Below are 18,451 nucleotides of genomic sequence, written 5' to 3'. Positions count from 1 at the left end.
CATTATTTCACCCACCAGAAAGGAAGAAAAATGCGATTTGTAAAAATGTATAGAAGTTATATTTTTTTCTTGCTCTTGATAACATTGAAATAATATCTTTCTTGAAAGTCACATACCCTATCAGAAGAACTGTTGACTTATTTTCTTATCTTTACTAAAGATGAAGGCCATACAAATAACTCTAGTTGTTGACAAGCTACCAACTATATATTAACATGTAAAAGACTGCTCGACTGAATCATCAACACACTTTCTTACAAAACTGTTTGAATTAAGATTTCAAAGTGCATTTTCTCCTTTCGAAACAAACCTGGTGGATGATGTTGAGTTGTGAGGCTAGGGAAATACCAAGAAAACTACTATTGAGGTCACCCTTAAGACAATAATCTTCAAGCATTGAGCGTGCATTAAAATTCAAAATGTTGAAAAATGGAAAATGTGGCGTCTTGCTTTACAAGTTTGAAGGACACAAGAAACTAGAAACGTAGAGATAAATCGAGCTAAACTACTTTAATTACTAGGTGATGATAATATATGCAAGAGAAATTCAATAATATTTATCTGTTTGAATAAGCCAGAAACCTACAGCCAAATGTGAATGATTTTGGTTTCTGAAGCCCAAACATGACGCAGTTTGTTGAGTTTTGAGTTTTATGTCCCACAGTTATGCCGGTTAGGCTAAAGGAGACGGTGATGATGAGAAATGAATGAAATTGTGAATGAAGAAAGTAGGAGGAAACGGGAGAACCCCGAGAAAGCCCACGAGAACTGTGTTTGTCCACCACAAAGTAAACACGGCGCGAGCTGGGATCGAACCAGGGACCCCAAGCACCGGAGGTGAACGCTCTACCACTGAGCCACCGCGCCCCCATGACGCAATTTGTGATACATATACGAATACACTTTATTTTCAAAAGTAAATGTCACGAAAGTAGTCTACCAAAAAAGATATGAATGATGACATAGAGACAAGGGTTTTGCATTTGAGCTAACAAACTCTTTGACAAACTGATGTGGATGGTTATGCATTGTTTCTAAACATTACGTTGTCGTATCATTGCACAGTATTCTATCGTATCTACTGTAAGCTTTGTGAGTGTATTAATAAAATTCATACATAGTTTCATATTGTATGGTTATTACTAGAACTACGCAAAAGCATAACAGCAAAATACTTTAGACACAGCCGCCCGCAGCGAGGGGTAAGAGGGGGTAGTTGCTTCCCTGGATTCTCGAAGGGTGTTTAGATCTTGGAAGTACATGTCAAGTATACTAATGTGTTTATTCACATACTATAGTGTTTAATATATTTATATTAAATACTATAGTTTATTCACTGTAGTCAATAAGGATATGTGCGATGTATTGTGTGCACACCTGTTACAAAGCATGTGTGTATTCGCGAATGCACTTGTGTGTCGGTCTTTCCCCCTTGGAATTAGTTCTTTTGCCCCACCTTGGAAAATATCCTGCAAGCAATCCTGACTTAAATATATGATTGCTACTATACTATGGACATGATTTTGGTTATCTAAGGATCTAGATATAACTAATTTTAGAAGCTTATTAAAGCATGATTTTGTTTAAATAAAGCATCAAAGCATATAATGTTAAATAAAGCATCTTGGAAAATTAACTGCCTGTTTAATTCTTAGTCTAATTATTGCAATCAAGAACTAAATTTATTGTTTTAATTTTTATTTCCAGTAACAATGAAGCGCCAGGTATTTTAACAATGGATATTTCAGAGTAAGAAATGTTTTCCCACATACTAAAGTTTCAAATTTAAAAATTTAAAACTATAACTAGAGTTCTTCGAGGAACAGGACAACAATTAAAATAACATTACTTTATGTAAGGTTTGACTGCCTTATGCCCAGAGCCAGTAGCGTAACTAATGTCCTTTTCACACACAGCAAGTGAGTTATGCAACCGACCTATCAAAAAAATATAAACCAAGCAATTGATAACAGACACCGACACCGTTTTTTGTTTTTTCTTCTGTATTTTATCTTTCAACACTTACATATTTTTTCTGTAGTGGGGCAGAGTTGCCAGGACACAAGAAATATATAGAAATATATTGCACCTAGGCTACTAAGATATATTAGACGTAGATCCGTGGCTTTAATTCAAACCATAATAGGGGTCACGGTATCTCAGTGGTAGATTGTTTACCTCTGTTGTGCGAGGTCCCTTGTTCGATCCCCAATCAAGTAAGTTTATGATGAACAACATCGTGCCCGTGGGATTTCTCGGGGTACTCCATTTGTCCACATTCTCATTCTCCAATTCATCCATCATCATTCACTTGCTTTAATTATTGCTTCCCTTAACTTAAGGGGCATAATCTGGGAAGTTAAACTGCAAGAGTTCATTTCATTTTTTAAACCACAGTATCTGCCACCGAGAATCAAACCCGGCCTCCTACATAGGCAGCAAAGTTCTAACCACTTAGCCATTAGGAATCCCATCGATGTATGTTTTGTTTAGTCAACAACATATTTCCCTCCTTTACTTATTTCTTTAGTGGTTGAATAATAATAAAAAACATAATCCGGAAATGCTTCATTTAGCAAATAAGGGTGGCTGGAAATCGGATGGTTATTATATATGATTAATAGGGCCCAGATAATTATGTACTAAAAACAATGAAAATATGTACATATATATGCACATAAAATCTCAAAAATATGTAATAAAACCCTTCCAAAATAGCAAAATATGTAAAATGAAAATACCAGCATTTTCTATTACGTTTTCTACACTTACTGTGGTAAATACAATATTTATTCAATTACAATGTTTACTATCTGTTACTTTTCCAACATGATCTCCGCAACACTAAGAAACAGAATGAGTTTCAAATTTTCAGTCAGAAAACTTATCTTGTTATCGCGTATAAAAGAGTTTCTATGCACTTTCAGAAATCATCCAAAGATCGTTCAACTGTACATTACGGGATAATTCTAGAACACTGGCCCGCCTACCTGTACAACGGATACTAACCTAATCTAACATAGCCTAACCTCTCAAACCTCTAATTAATCTTAATTAAACTTATTTAGAAAGGAATTTTTACGAAAACTTTGTTTATGCTATTGTACTTCTAATGGGCGTCCAGCGTTATAGAACCTTTCCGTACATTACACACTCAAAACATTTTAGTAAAAAATATCGTGAAGAACAAAACATTCTCAATTAGTCTTTTCCCTATTTCAACATACGATCTCCGTAACAGTAAGGAACGAAAATGTGTTCCAAATTTTCAAACACAAAACCTCTCCTGTTATCACGCAACAGAGCTTTGTATTGACTAAACGATCGTTCAACATCACTCAAAGTAATTGGTGCATACTTAAACTTGCACAAATCAGAAGGTGTGTATTCAATAGCCACGACATCGGATTTAGCTTTACTTAACACTCCACTAATAGCACAGATTGTCTTATAGCCTGGATTTTTCTCCAAAACGAAAGCTATCTTCTTATTCACTGCATTCCCAACCGATCCTTTCACACCTACCAGAGAAATAACTGTTGAGCGAACAATTTCAAGATTGTCTGAAAGGCTAGATGCTGATTTCTCCAAGGATTCAATAGTACTACTGAGACACGAAAAATTGCTCTGAATGTAGGCAATATCATGCTTCAACTTCCCGTCATCAAACATTTTTTTCGCTATTTCTATGGAAGATGCATCTTCAGAATCAAAATGTTGTAACACTTGTTTCACTGCATCAAAGTTCGTAGCATAGTAACACACAGCATCAATCCAGCTTCCCCACCTCGTTAGTACCGGCTGAGGAGGAAGAGGTAGTTCAGGGAACAGTTCTTTAAATTTCTCAACTCTACTGAAAGCCTTCAAAAATACCTTCTTTGTATTTGAAATTAATGCATCTACATGTGAAAATCTAGAACGAACACATTCTGCAACACGATGAAATGCGTGGGCAAGACAAGTTAGATGTAACAGCTTCGGATACAATACTTGCAAAGCTTCTGCAGCTTTGCACATGTACCGTGCTGCATCAGTCACTAGAAGGAAGACATTGTTATGCTTTATATCATCAGGCCACAAAAGTCCCATAGCATCATTAAAGAGTTTTGCAATGGCTTGATGGTTGCATCGCTGCAACAAATCACTAGTTAACAGGATAGGCTTGCTGACTTCATTATCTTTCAGCAAACCTATTACAACATTACCAACATTTCGCCCCTCTACATCAGTTGTTTCTTCAATTGACATCCAAATAGGACCATCACCGATTTCCCCACGAATAGAGTTCATTGTTTCCACATTTAAATCAGGCACGCAATGCTTTCTAATTGTAGATTCATCTGGAACTGTTTCGTGTGTGTATTGGTGCAGAAATTCACAAAGTACTGTATTGTTTAGTTTCCAAATAGGGATATCAGCACATACCATAGCACGGCACAGATCACTTGAAAATCGAGACTTCCGTGGCCCTGGACTACTTTGAGCTTGAGATTCAGTTACTAGCATCTGTTTTTGTGGTTTAGGTTTTGAAGCTCGGGTCTGATGGCGTGATGTGAATATGTGTTGCACAACTTGGGAACGTTGAGCGCATGAGACGCCCTTCTCACAAACCTGACAATAAAGCACTTTTCCATCGGTGGAAAAAATGCTCAAACTCTTCCGTGAAATGCTTTGGTCTTATTGACAACGAGTTTTTTTTCTTTGGTATCTTGGAAACAGGATTTGCTGACAGCACAAGAGATTAAATATTCGATAAAATAGCGCACACTTTCCCTACGGCATGTGCTGTGGCGGCAGGCGCTTCACTTTTGCCAATCAAGAGTTCAGTGTTACCAATTGCGTGAATTCAAACTTCCCCATCTGATTTAATATTTTTCGTCGAAGGAAAATATTAATGGGGCGAGCTTGCGTCAACAACACGATAGGCAATCGTGAAACAGCGTCGCGATAGTAATTCGATTGAATTATTAATCTCACGTAAGGATGTGAGCGTTACTACCGCGACCGAGAGTGTACGATTGCTAATCAAATCAGGTTGTGTCCAACTCTCCCTACCAATCCTCCAAACTACGCTTCAATACTATTTTAAAAGGGTGTAACGCAGTGAAACAATAAATAAATAAATAAAAACTAAAAATTAAAAATAAAGCAAGCACTTTAAATTCAAAGAGAGGTGAGTGTTTTCTTCTTTTCAAAGTCTATTGTTGAACAGTTTTTGTATGAGAAATATCTATAAAAAATGAAAATATCAAGAAATATGTAAAATTATGTGCTCATGAGTAAAATATGTAATTATATGTACATAAGTGTAAAATATGTAAATATGTGTACTTTCAAATGGGTGTTTTTAGGCACTATGGGTCACAAATGACATTATTACACTGATTTGGTATAAAAATATAACCCCTACAAAAATATGTAATTAAATAATTATCCGGGCCCTAATGATTAATATATAAAGAACAAAACATAATGGACGACTAGTTAGCTCCTATGGGTACGTTGTTCGTTACAGAAAAATCAGAATTATAAAGGTAATTTGAAAGATGTTAGTAATATAAAGAAGCAGGCAACAATATGTTCCTAATATCTTATGCGTTTACCAAAGGGATGATACCGCATTGTAATATAGAATATAGGAATACTCTATAGTTGTTTTAAGACAGTCGAGAACTCCAGTATATGGTGTAAAATAAGGTAAATTTTAAACTAAAAGCAATTGTGCATTTGTCTTCTCTGATCAGTAATCCAACTACGTTTGTTTTTATTTCATTTTTTATTTTTATTTATTTATTTATTTATTTATTTATTTTACAAAATATACATTGGCAACCTTGTGCAGTGGCGGAAACTGCAGTGTCACTGCGAAATCTTCCATTTAAGACAATGCTTCTTCACGAATGGCGAATACTGAGAGCTGCTCGAGACAGTTGCGCTAGAGCAGACGGTGGTGGCAATTGTTTTACTGAAAGCAACTGCACTTGCCCCATACGAAAGCTTCAATTTAAAGCAATGGTTCCCAAGCAGTGGCGCAATCTCGGTGGCGCAACTCAGTGGCTGCGTGTGAAAAGGATATAAGGATGCTAGTTCTCCTAGCGAAAATGTCAAAAGCCCCCCCCCCCTCTTTCCACGTTCATTGAAGACACGTATAGTAATACTAGTAGTTACATACATTTGTAACATCTTTTTTTTATCTATTTGTTAATTAATATTATTATTATTATTTTGTTTAATAAGCAAACTATGCTTTCCTTTGTAATTGAAACTTAATCACATTCACTGTCAAGATGAATTGAATAGTGTGAGGTGTTTACGCACTAAGTAGTACGCTTTTGAGTCGGGTCTTAATGACCCAGTACTACTAAGTACGGATATTAAAAAAAGAATACCTTTCGCGCTGGATTTTCACTTCAAGAAATATCCGCCAGGAAGCAGGAAGGTCTACACTTTTTGTCCTGGTTCTCAACTGTGGTTTAGGAGCGCCTCCGCTGGATCCAAAGTAATTACAAATTGCAAAGACTGACGAAAACATACTAATGAGATAACATGGAATTGTTCATCCAATCTCGTGCGAATATTCATCTTATTCAATCGATGCGATGAAGTTTTGAATGAGAGAAATGCTTTTGGAAGCACCGGTTTTGAAGAAAATAGTTGGAGTAAATAAAGTGTAAATATACATTTTAGAAAAAACACGAATAATAAAAATAATTTTGTAGTTTATTATCATTATAATGAAAATATTTGAGTCTGAATTCAACACTGTTTATATTAGTGAAAACAGACTTGCCTTGTTGAACATGAAACACATGACTACGTATGTGTGATAAACTATTCACTTTGATAAAATTCTAAAATTTTACAGTTTTCTCGCTTTACATTATATTACGTATGTTAATTTCTCACACATATTATTGAACTAGGTAGTATGAGTGAATTGGACTGGCGTCTTCAACAGTCGCGTGGCGTGCTATGAGACAATGAGTTAGTGTCTATACTTTCAAATTATGAAAATATATTTATATTTTGCTCTTAAAAGTCAGATATGGATAACATTTTTTTATTGATTTATATAAAAGTGGGAGTTTTAATGTTTTAATAATAGCAGTAATATCGTAATTAATTTGTAGGTAATAGCATTTCTGAAAATTGCCGGAGGAAAGGTGCACTTCAGTAGCCGAAATAATTTGCTTGAAACATGTATCTCAACAAGCAAAAGAAATCACAACAGCAACTTGTAGAAAGTGACGCGCGCCTTCTTGTGGAAAGTTTCACACACCCTTTAAAAAGTTCTGAAAGAGACACTTGTTTGAGGGCTCAGACAGTTATACCACGTTTTAAGCAATAACACCAAATATAACAAAAAGAGGTGCATTTATCATCAAGATATTTTTCTTTGCATATCCCAATGCATATTATTAAGGAATCTAAATAAAATAAAAGATCTTACATAATTACCGCCAGAATAATTCTTGAAATTCTATCATAATTTGGTAGATATATAGCATAAGCGACGTCCAACATTTGTCTAATCACAATACTGTAGTATGAAACATTGGTCCCTCTTTATTTGTAGGGGAGATTTTGTATGGGTTTGTTTCCATTTTTGTTCTTTGTGGTTATAAGTATAAATTACATGTGTACGATTATGTGTCTCGTGTATGTATAAATAAACGTTTATGTACGTATTTTGAATCGTGTGTGAATCAGCTAATGCATATTTAGCGGATCATCTGCTAATAAACTGTTTTTCAAATTTTTCGCATGGAGTGCCAAGTGAAAACACGAAGAAAACATTTTTCTAATATATATTCTATATAGATCAAGGCTGTAGCAGTGAGTCTATAGGAAAATAGTTAATTAGTGAAGTCATTACTTCGACGCAGTTTGATGTTAGCATTTGATGATATCTCGCATACCTATTTAGTTTTCTATTATTCTCGAACACTAAAACAAACCTAAATAATAAAAGAAGAGTTGATGTAAGCAATTTTGAACTCTGATCTGCTGCGTGGGGATTCGATAAGCTAACCACCACACCACACCGAAAATAGGTTAAAGCAGTTCATTTTAATGATATTCACCTCACTCTCTTTTCCTAGCCTGATTCTTTAATGATTATTTTGTTTAATTTACTGATAATGTGTATGCTTTAAAAATATCAATATCAGAAATGTGTTATATTTTGAGACTATTTCTATCGGAATATCCTTCACGAAAGTATTGTAAAACAGCATTATATTCTAACAACAGTGTTGAGTCAATGTATATACTTTTGTACTTGAGGCTAGGTATAACCCCCTTTAGAATTACTCCCGTCACTCAGAAACCATTATTTCGGAAATATGCTTCAGAATTATAATTATAAACCTATTCAAATAACTCAAAGTTTGCAATAGTGTTATGTATTAGACATAAATTTTATTCACCACTATGCAATCCTCTTGTATACGTTATAACATGATGTAGTTCCATTTGAAAATAAAAAGTGCATACTGGCTTGGCAACACTGTATTACCTACAGCACTTAATGATAATACTTTTGGACAGCCTCTATTGTATGAATAATATTACTATACTTTTTTATAGATTGCTAAACTAAGTTTGAAGTTTTTAAAACATTTTTCTTTAACTTTTACTATTGTGTGGTGTCACTTTTCTCAAATTTTTATTGTGCCATAGTTCTATTATTTATGCCCATTGGGATCTACAACTTTATAATATATTACACCTTCGAAGGGGGAAATCTAAATTTGTTTTCAAATTATTCAAAACCTTACTTAAAGTTGGGAGGCATTCCTGGTTAGATTGAATATTGAATTTCCTCGTAGCTATATGGTTAGTACGTGCTTTCGGCGCGGAGTCCTTGGCTCAATTCTCCGATGGGAGCTCATGTAGTGCGAATCCCACATAGAGCTGTATGTCCACGTCTCATATAGTCTCGGTGTTGAACGGGACACAAAACTCCAAATCAGCCAACCAAGATTGAATATAGGCCAAAAGAGACAGAAAACGTAAAGTTGAAATGAAATGTGTATATAGTTGAAATCTCAAAGTTTGGGAATGATATATGCAAATATATTTCAGTTATCTTAACAGCCTTCAATTATATTTAGAAAAGAATATCTTTTTGTTAATTTAATCTAACATAAAATTATTTTTATGTTCCTATAATCATTTTCATTGGCTTTATTTGTACTTATTCTAGCCTATCACAGAAGTGTTTTCAGTTGCTGTTGAAGTCTGGATCTGCCACTCCTCTGAGTTGACAAGTATGTTTCCTTTTCACTTCACTTTGGACGAAAAAAATGTATGTAATTACATCTAGTTGCTTTTTTTATGGAAGTTTCTTCCGATTTCAGGATTCGCCATTACAAAATTACATTCATTATTCTTATTGATATAGCTTCTTGGTGCAACTGCACCAGCACACTAGCAAGGTTATTTTACAGCAATATAAATTATAAGATGATAATAGAGGACGAGTTAACAGGTACTTGTAATAGTACTTTAATTACTTTCTATATTAACTAAGAATCATAATTTATTTAAAATGTTTCAATATAGACTCCTAAGAAAATAAAATGTCTAAAACTTTTCCATATTGTCAGAAAATGTTGAAAAGAATTATATTTCCTTTAGTAGAAACGCGTTACCCCAGCCCCTTGTGGTTCTGACACTGCTTATACTTTGGTGTAAAGTGCTTTCCTGTTTCACACTGTTTTCTTTACAGCCAGAGACGACTGAGTTTGTGCAGGGGCGTCGTTAAGGGGGGGTAAAGGGGGGGAGCCTCCCCCCCCAAAGTTACCAATCGCTTGACAAGTTGGCAAATTAAAATACATAGTTGGCAATTTGAAGAATGCCGTTTTGTTCAATTGACTTATTCGGTTTAACATTTTCTTAGGTAGCCAGTTGCTGTAAAACATTATCAGTTCTTTTATAGACTTGGCATAAATTTTGTGTAGTTACCTATCTTGAAATAAATTGATTTATTCGTTTAAAGCTTCTTTACTTGTTGCAAGTGATTACACTTCACTTTTCTTCATTTGATATTCGTAAACATTTTGAAGAATCTTTAATGAAAATCGGAAATTGTACCACTGACAAAAGCAGAATGGAGTTGGCATGCAAAGACAGACAGAAAAGACGTTTCGGTGGCAAGTAGAGAATTTACGCAAAAGCATTTGATACAAGAGCGTATACAAGGCAACAGGTAGTGACTGAAAGAATTGATATTAATAAAACAAGAACAAGGCAGTGACTGGTTAGTATTAAGCCTACTGTTCGTCCCGTATAAAACGGGACAGTCCCGATTTTGGGCCCGAGAATACCGCGTCCCAATAAATTTAGTCAGGACAGGCAAATGTCCCATATTTTAATTCCATCCCATTTCTCCTATCAATATAAGCTTATTCGAAAAGTAATGAAGTGGCTGGGATAATGTGAATGAACGACAAAGTGTAGCATGTAACAGTTTTGATCAAGTTATCACAATACCCTGTCCGACTTGATAGCGAGCGAAATTTGCAACAATGCTTTTTCCATTGTACCTGGTGGAAACTCGGATACTCTCCAACATAAAAAAAAGAAAAAAAAAGTAAGATGGCTTTGAGTGTTTCTACATGTACAAGCACAGGAAAGATGAGTGACTTTTTCTTCATAGAGACATTAAATAAAGTAACAAGAATTATAATATTTTTGAGATGTTATGGGCACAGAATTGTGCTTGGTCCAGGGCTTAGAAATATGTAAATCTGGTCCTGATAATTATACACGACACAAGGAGAAAAATCAACTTTTCATCAGATTAAACTGACAAACGTAATTTTGGCAAATACTACCATGTAAATAAATATTGCTAAACACGCGTAGAATATTGAATGTAGATTGTATGACTGATTTGAACCGTTTGCATATTGTTTTTCTGTAAAGCATTTATATAAGACATTATCTTAAGTTTTTAAGGCATTTTTTTATTGTAGTTGGATTGTAAACATCTTCAGTCCGTCAAGTTAATTGCAGGGAACGACGAGAGAAAAGTAGCTGCAGCTTAGGAAACTTCCGCCTATTATATTGTTGAAAAAAATAAATGTTGGCTAGGCTAAAGGAGATGGTGATGATGAGAAATGAATGAAATGGTGGAATGAAGAAAGTGGGAGGAAACGGGAGAACCCCGAGACGCACACGGTGTTTTTCCACTACAAAGCTCACTGGAAGTGAGCTGTGATCGAACCAAGGATCCCATGCACCAGAAATGAACGCTATACCACTGAGCCACCGCGGCCTATTATACTGTTATTCATAACCAGAGGTACAGTTTATTGGATTTTGTTGGAAAGCTTTTGGGGGGAAAGGGGATCTAAGATCCCGTATTCCCATGAAGAAAACATGGCAGGTTTATTAGTATAAACCTTTCACTATGTATAGTATGTGAATTTGACAAATTTAAGAGTTTTTTTCTAATAGTAAAGTGTCAAAGGGAAGTAGATTTTTATACCAGAGTGAATATACTTTGTATTGTGTAACCGTGTATGCTTTGTATGTGAATAAACCTTTCGCTTTGAAAAAAGGTGATCATATTAATATAGAGGACAAGGATAGCGTATTTCAGTTCTGTTTTGCAGTAAGACTTGCAATTTACAGGGCTTTTCGAGTAGGGAGAACTGAACAAAAGTGTGTTTTGGGAATGATATCATCAGTGCCTTGCATAACGGGGGTGATAGCTCCGGGCTCCGAAGAAAGGGGGCGCAAAATTGGGGAGAAAAATGAAAAAAGAAAATGAAAGAAAAAGAGAGACAGGAAAAATTATTTGGAATACAACTAGTATGTACTTAAATCCTCTTTCTGCTTTAGGAAATGGTCCTATAATGTTACTCATGTTAGGAAAATATATGTGCACATATATAAAATGGAAGGAAAAAAGTAATAAAAGGTGTTCAAAATCAAGGAAAAGCAGGGTTTATTTTTGAAAATTTTCTTACGCTTCGCGCCAACCATGGTGGCGCTTCGCGGATGATCTGTCCCCTAACTCATATGTACGAGGACGCAGTCATACTCTCGCCCCGGCTGCTGATTTTCCATGCCACGGCACAGGGGAACACAGTAGGTTTCTGGAAATGTTGTTCGATGGACGAAAGCTACAATTCACGAGTCAAGTCGTTCTGTCTCTTCCGCTATGAACCTAAGTGCATGATTCCAAAAGTCACATTTTGGGGGGGCCAAACAATACGTCTGCTGGGTGAAAGCATAGACCGGTGTGTGTTTCACTTCATTTTCATACAAATGTGTTGCCTTTCCTACATTTTTAATGACGTAGTTGGTTCTTTCGGAAAGTAAAACAAAAATTGCAATTCTTCCTTTCTTTATAGTATTTATAAGTCAAAGCATTACGTAATCATTGTATGTTACTTACGTAGCTCATGGGGGAGCAAGCGGGGCACGTGACCCGGGCTTGTGGTTGAGAGGGGCGCCTAAAAGGGAGGTTATATATTAGTATTTTTCTTGCTGGTATTTAATAATTTTCATCAGAGTGCGAAATTATGAAATCGAAGTGGGAGGAGACTGGAGGACAGAAGAGAAAAAAAAAACTCCGCATTTCTGGTGAGGACTGACTGGCGCAGACTATCAAAACTAGCCATAAGTTGTCAAATTAACAGTTGTACATCGTGGGAGATGATAGTGATTCTGAGTTGAGGTGTGAAACTTTACTCGAAACCGGGGGCTGTTCGTCCGTCACTCAGATGGGGCACGGAATGGGGCGAATATGAAAATAAGGTTGCTGTGAAGTTTTCCGCAGAGTTGGTAAAAGTGAGACTAAGATTTTCGAAACACTTGATATATATATATATATATATATATATATATATATATATATATATATATATATATATATATATATATATATATATATATATATATATATATATATAATAATCAAGACTTGGCAATTTCAAGTTTCATCCCCCCCAATCTTGTAATGCTCGCTACGCCGCTGAGTTTGTGGCAAATAATTGGAAGTTTCAGTTCTTCCATCACATAAACAAAGTTACATTTTATTTTACAGCACAATAACAAAAGTAACAGTTTGTACCCGTGAAATGTAGGGAGTTGGAAGGATAATTAACAGTAATAATAAAGAAATAATACAATTATAATAACAATTACGTAAACAATAGAATTTAATTAAAACAATCAATGGATATGACAAGACTCGAACTCACACGACGGGATCTGCCACTGACAGCTTCGTACGCTATCATTGCGCTTCAAGTCCCTCATGTACAGTTGATAACTTAAACTATTAGCTACGCAGAACATACCTTTGATAAATACATTAATATCTGGAAATCTAACTAATATTCCTGCACGATACAATAACATCTGCCATCTTTCTTCTTCCTATGAAGTTCCCTCGTGGCTAAGTTGTTAGTGTACGCGCCTTTGGCATGGGAGACCGGGTTCGAGTCCCGGCGGGAGCTCATGTGGTTCAGATTTCACGTTAAGCTGTAGATTCACCTCTCATGTAGCTTTGCTAAACTAAAAATCAAATCAAATCTTCTTCCTAGATATTTCCCTCATTAAGGAAGGTCTGTCTAACTTGCTTTTGAGTTGAAGAAGAAAATGATGAGTAATTTAACTAATAATCACCTCTTCATACTGGCCTTAGTATCTGGACTGAGTAATTCAATTAGGTAATAATCGTCTCTTCGTACAGGTCTTAGTATCTGGACTAGTCTTATACGTATGAAAGGTTTTAAACTAGTTACCATTTTTTGTTCAACATCAAGGAATTGGTCGAGGTAGATAAGTGGTTATCACACTGAATCCCTACCCAGGAGATCCGATTTCACATTCCAGGTGCTCCGATTTTTTTTTTAAAAACATGCTTCAATTTCAATTTCAGTTCATTCTCAGTATGATATACAAGATCTTCTGGCGAGAAGGAAAGAGGTGTTCGAATGACGAGACTGACATAGAATTGTAGTAGATCCATGAAAGAGAGAAATATTTACAAACTTATTTCCCTCAGTTGTCCTAGATTTGATATTTTTAGTTAATTTCAACCATTTTCTAACTCGTATATAATTATTATTTTTTTCTTACATGCAGCATGTAGTGAAATATTTCTATACTGCGCGGGAGAAACAGTTTAAGTAAAAAACACAGGTTTTCAGGAGACTATTTTTTTAAATTTTACCAAGCATAAGTATAAATCACTTATACTAACATTATCAAGACGTGATTGTTCAACTCACGTTTAGAATTGACTTATACCAAGTTCAGCGGAGGTGGAGCATGACACATAGATCTCGAATTTTGACTTATCTCATTTTGGCCAATTTCTGACTTATACTGTTTCTCCCATGCTGTCTAGATTTCATAATTCGCCGTGTGAAATATTTCGTACATTATGGGGAAACATGGGACACACACAAAAATAAACTATGATGTAGTTGTGATTCCCTTGAAAATAGATTTAACTTTTTTTTTTTACACTAAATATAATAAATTATGTAAGAAATTATTTAATGGGATACAAAATCTAGAACGCATAGGCTCTAATTGTATAAGATGACGTAAAATCTTTGCTAGCATGTGTACTGTACAAGCATCAACTCATTAAGAATGTTACAATTGATTCGTGTTCCAGAATAACAGTATTTCACGAACGCTTGAAGTTCCACTGTTAATAGTAAAAGGAGTTTCTGTAGGCACTTATGGGTGACAGTCTGCTCAAAGGTGGTACATCTACTTTGGTATTCACTGCCTGTCTTAGCAATGTTGGAGCAGAGCTAATCCGAGGAATCAACGTTGATTGTGAAACTGACGTCAATGCATCGAACTCTTCGACGTCATCCAATGTTCGCTCCTTGAAGCGATGTAACACACACAGGCACTGTAAAATACATAGACAACAAAATAGTATAAAAGCATATAAACTGGATTATGTATATAGTTCACTTCAAAACATTACGTCATGTTCCCGTAACTCTGTCTGAAGGTATCCGTACTTCATTAGAAAGGTAACTTCACGTTATCACAAGATAATTAATGGTAGAAGTCGACTTTCTTGTCCTGATTTTCCTGTAGTATGTATACGGTAAGGGATTAGAATAGTGTGAGTGCTTTGAATGTTGCCTGTGACTAAAAGACGTTATGTTCTGAAATGAACCACAGTGCACAAACTAGTTTCATTAATGAACACAATTCAAGCAAAAAGAATACGTAATAATAATAAGACATAAAAAAAATAATTGTCGGTTTAACGCGAAACGTTAATTCTTTGTAAAGTAAAGCAGATGAATGAAAAATGAAAATGGTAAATGAAGATAATGGGAGGATACAGGAGAATATAAGAAAATCCACAAGTACGATGTTGTCCACCACATGCTCACATAGTGTAATATAGAACCATAAATTTTCATACTAGAGGTAAAAGTTCTCTTATTGAGTCACAGTTTCTCCTCACAACTCATGTCTAGCAGGACAGTTTTTGGTATACTTATAATAATAAAAGTAATATCTGAACTAAAAGCAAATTTTTAACTAGGAATATGTTAATGCGTATCAAATAAACAAAATATGTACTGGCATCGTTTCGTTCGATAAAAATATATCAAATTCGACTGTTTCAGGCATGGGCTGGCCAATCGGTACTTCCTGACATGTTCCGGTATGCCCTCCGAAAAATCACATTAAAAATTAAAGTACAAGTTTTTGTTTACTCCTACACATGTCTGGTTAAAAAAAAAAAAAAACGTGAAAGGTACAGTGCGCCCTTTACATGAGGCGTCCTTGCGAAATCACGTCAAAGATAAACGGTTTTATTTATTTTTCTGTATATCCCAGTTTTGTAAAATCAATCTGAACAAAAACACCAGAGGTGAAAAAAGTGCAGCCAAGTTCGTCAGCCTCAAAAAGTGTTGAGATGAGGATGGATGAGCCAAGTTCCTTGGCCACTGCATCTAAAACGAACACTGGAACTTGGCGCGAGGTGTATAGCACATATTCGAATACACTAAGATGTCTGTTTCCAGTTTCACGGCCGGGGCATTTCAGCCTTAAGGCTGGTGGTGGTTCCCAAATCCACCACGCTAACAAGCACAATTCATAAGGCTAGTCAACATCATTTTCCTTGACACCTCATGGAGTATTATAAGTTTTCCTTGTTTGGGATTCGAACCACGAATCTTACTGCAGTATACATGTACCTTAGCGCATTAGCAAAGTTGATATTTCTAAGGTTGGTGGTGGCCCCAAACCCACCACGCCCATCATCGCTACCCCAAGGCTCCTGAACATAATTTTCCTTGACACATGCTAGCCACTACACCAGCGGGGAGGGTTTCTTCTATTAAATGCCTGTCAGAGAGCTGTGTCCAAACGAGATTCTAATTCATTTACCCAAGCTACAAAGTCACTATCGCTAAAATCTCATTTTTCATTACCTAAATACGAAGAGTATCAACAGGGTCCCAAAACCCTTGATGCTGAATCCTCGATGCTACATCATTAGACACGGCTGGTGTTTCAACATACTTAGTCGTTCTCTACCTTTAAACATTGCGAAATTACGGACTTAATTACATAACGCGTATATTGCACGGTTTTATATTGCTTCGGGTTTTCCTTCCAATGTTATAGACCTTTTAAATAGCTTGTAAACTTAATTATATTTTCCACTAACATGTCTCATATAAAAGTCGAATAATTGGAATTCCCATTTCTTGGAATACTTCATTAATTCTATATATCCCCACGTCTACATTCTCTTACTTATCAATTTAATTTCAATATCTATTTAATACCAATGAATGCAATAAACAAAAAAATATTCACCGAAAAAATAAACAATCTTTCCTTCCCTTTGTTTCCAACCACCAACCGGACACTATGTACGTGCCGTAGCCCGTTCGACCACTCGGACGATTGACAACATTACCAATATGAACATCATGTGTTGAATAACGAAATCCGTACGCGATTTCTGATTGTAAGGACAGTTTTTCGCCCAATTAAAAATTTCCATAGCAAATTTCTCAAATTTCATTCTCAAGCCGTTATAAGGTACATTTATGGAGAGTTTCACATCTTTATCTCATTAAGAAGTACCTAATGGCTACGGACAGTTTTAAGACCATAAATCCCATAGTACATGCCTTAAATTTCGAACGTTTTCCATACTCAAGTCCTTATAAGGTACCTTTATGCAGAGTTTCCCGTTTCTATCTCATTGGGAAGTAACTAATCAATGATGAGTGAGTGAATGAACCGATCTCTGAGTAAGGACAGTTTTTCACCCATAAAAAATTCCATAGCACATTAGTCAAATTTCGGACATGTTTCATATTCAAGCCATATGCAGAGTTTCACATCTTTATCGCATTGGGAAGTATTTAATGGCTAAGGACAATTTTTCGCCTATAAAATATTTTCCATAGCACATTCCTCACATTTCGGACCTTTTCCATACTCAAGTCATTGTAAGGTACCTTTATTCACTGTTTCACGTCTCTATCTTATTGACAAGTAACCAATCAATGTGATGGATGAGTGAATAAACCGATTTTTGCTTGTCTAAGGACAGTTTTCCACCCATAACAAGTTCCCATAGCACATTCCTTAAATTTCGGACTTTTTTCATACGCAAATCGTTGTGAGGTACCTTTATGCAGAGTTTCCCGTCTTTATCTCATTGGTAAGTGCCTAACCAATTTGATGAGTGAGAGAATGAACCGGTTTCTGCTTGGCTAAGTACAGTTTTTTGCCCATAAAGAATTTCCATAGTACATTCCTAACATTTCGGACTTTTTTCCATACTCAAGTTATTATGAGTTTTCTTTATATGAAGTTTCACGTCTCTTTCTCATTAACAAGTACTTAATCAATGTGATGAGTGAGTGAGTGAACCGATTTCTGATTGACTAAGGACAGTTTTTCGCCCATGAAAGATTTCCCATAGTACATTCTTTAAATTACGGACTTTTTCCATACTGAAGTCATTATAAAATAACTTTATGCAGAGTTTTATGTCCCTATTGTTTAAATAATGTAGTATTTAGGTTTTAGAGTGTTTATTCTCGGGAGCCAAGTATCTCTGCCTGTCATATATCAAATTGATTGCAAGGTAAAGATAAATCTAAAGATTAATATTCCTTTTCTTCTAGAGAAATGCCAGGTTTTATTTTACAAATCAAAATAAAAGCTAAAAGATATAAAAAATAGAACTTTGTACTGAAACGCGAGAAACCAATTCGTTGAGCTTGGAGCTCTAAAATGACAAAATTCCATATACAAGGTGAAAAATAAAACTTACATAGGAAATAGCACTTGTCCATCCACATCCAAGTCAGCCTCTATGTTGGATTGTGTGTCTCGAATTTGAATGATTTCTGGACGATTTCTGACCCCTGCCTGGTTGGTCTCTTGCTTACCTTTTTTATGTATGTAT

The 18,451-nt window shown here is 35.5% G+C and overlaps 1 protein-coding gene across 1 annotated transcript in view; it reads right to left on the bottom strand.

The window, feature by feature from the left end:
• Positions 1-13,118: 13,118 nt before the first annotated feature.
• Positions 13,119-18,451, bottom strand: part of LOC145687709 (phospholipid phosphatase-related protein type 5-like) — a 112,714-nt gene continuing 107,381 nt past the window's right edge. The window contains exon 6 of the mRNA XM_081761161.1: positions 13,119-14,896. Coding sequence (XP_081617287.1) covers positions 14,687-14,896 — 210 coding nt within the window. The 3' untranslated portion in view covers positions 13,119-14,686. The remainder of the gene's footprint in view (positions 14,897-18,451) is intronic.

The sequence above is a fragment of the Thermobia domestica genome, chromosome 6 (assembly GCF_964235325.1).
Source record: "Thermobia domestica chromosome 6, izTheDome1.hap1.1, whole genome shotgun sequence".
Taxonomy (NCBI): domain Eukaryota; kingdom Metazoa; phylum Arthropoda; class Insecta; order Zygentoma; family Lepismatidae; genus Thermobia; species Thermobia domestica.
Note: the sequence above shows the minus strand (reverse complement) of the source record. Positions and strands in the feature narration are given on the sequence as shown.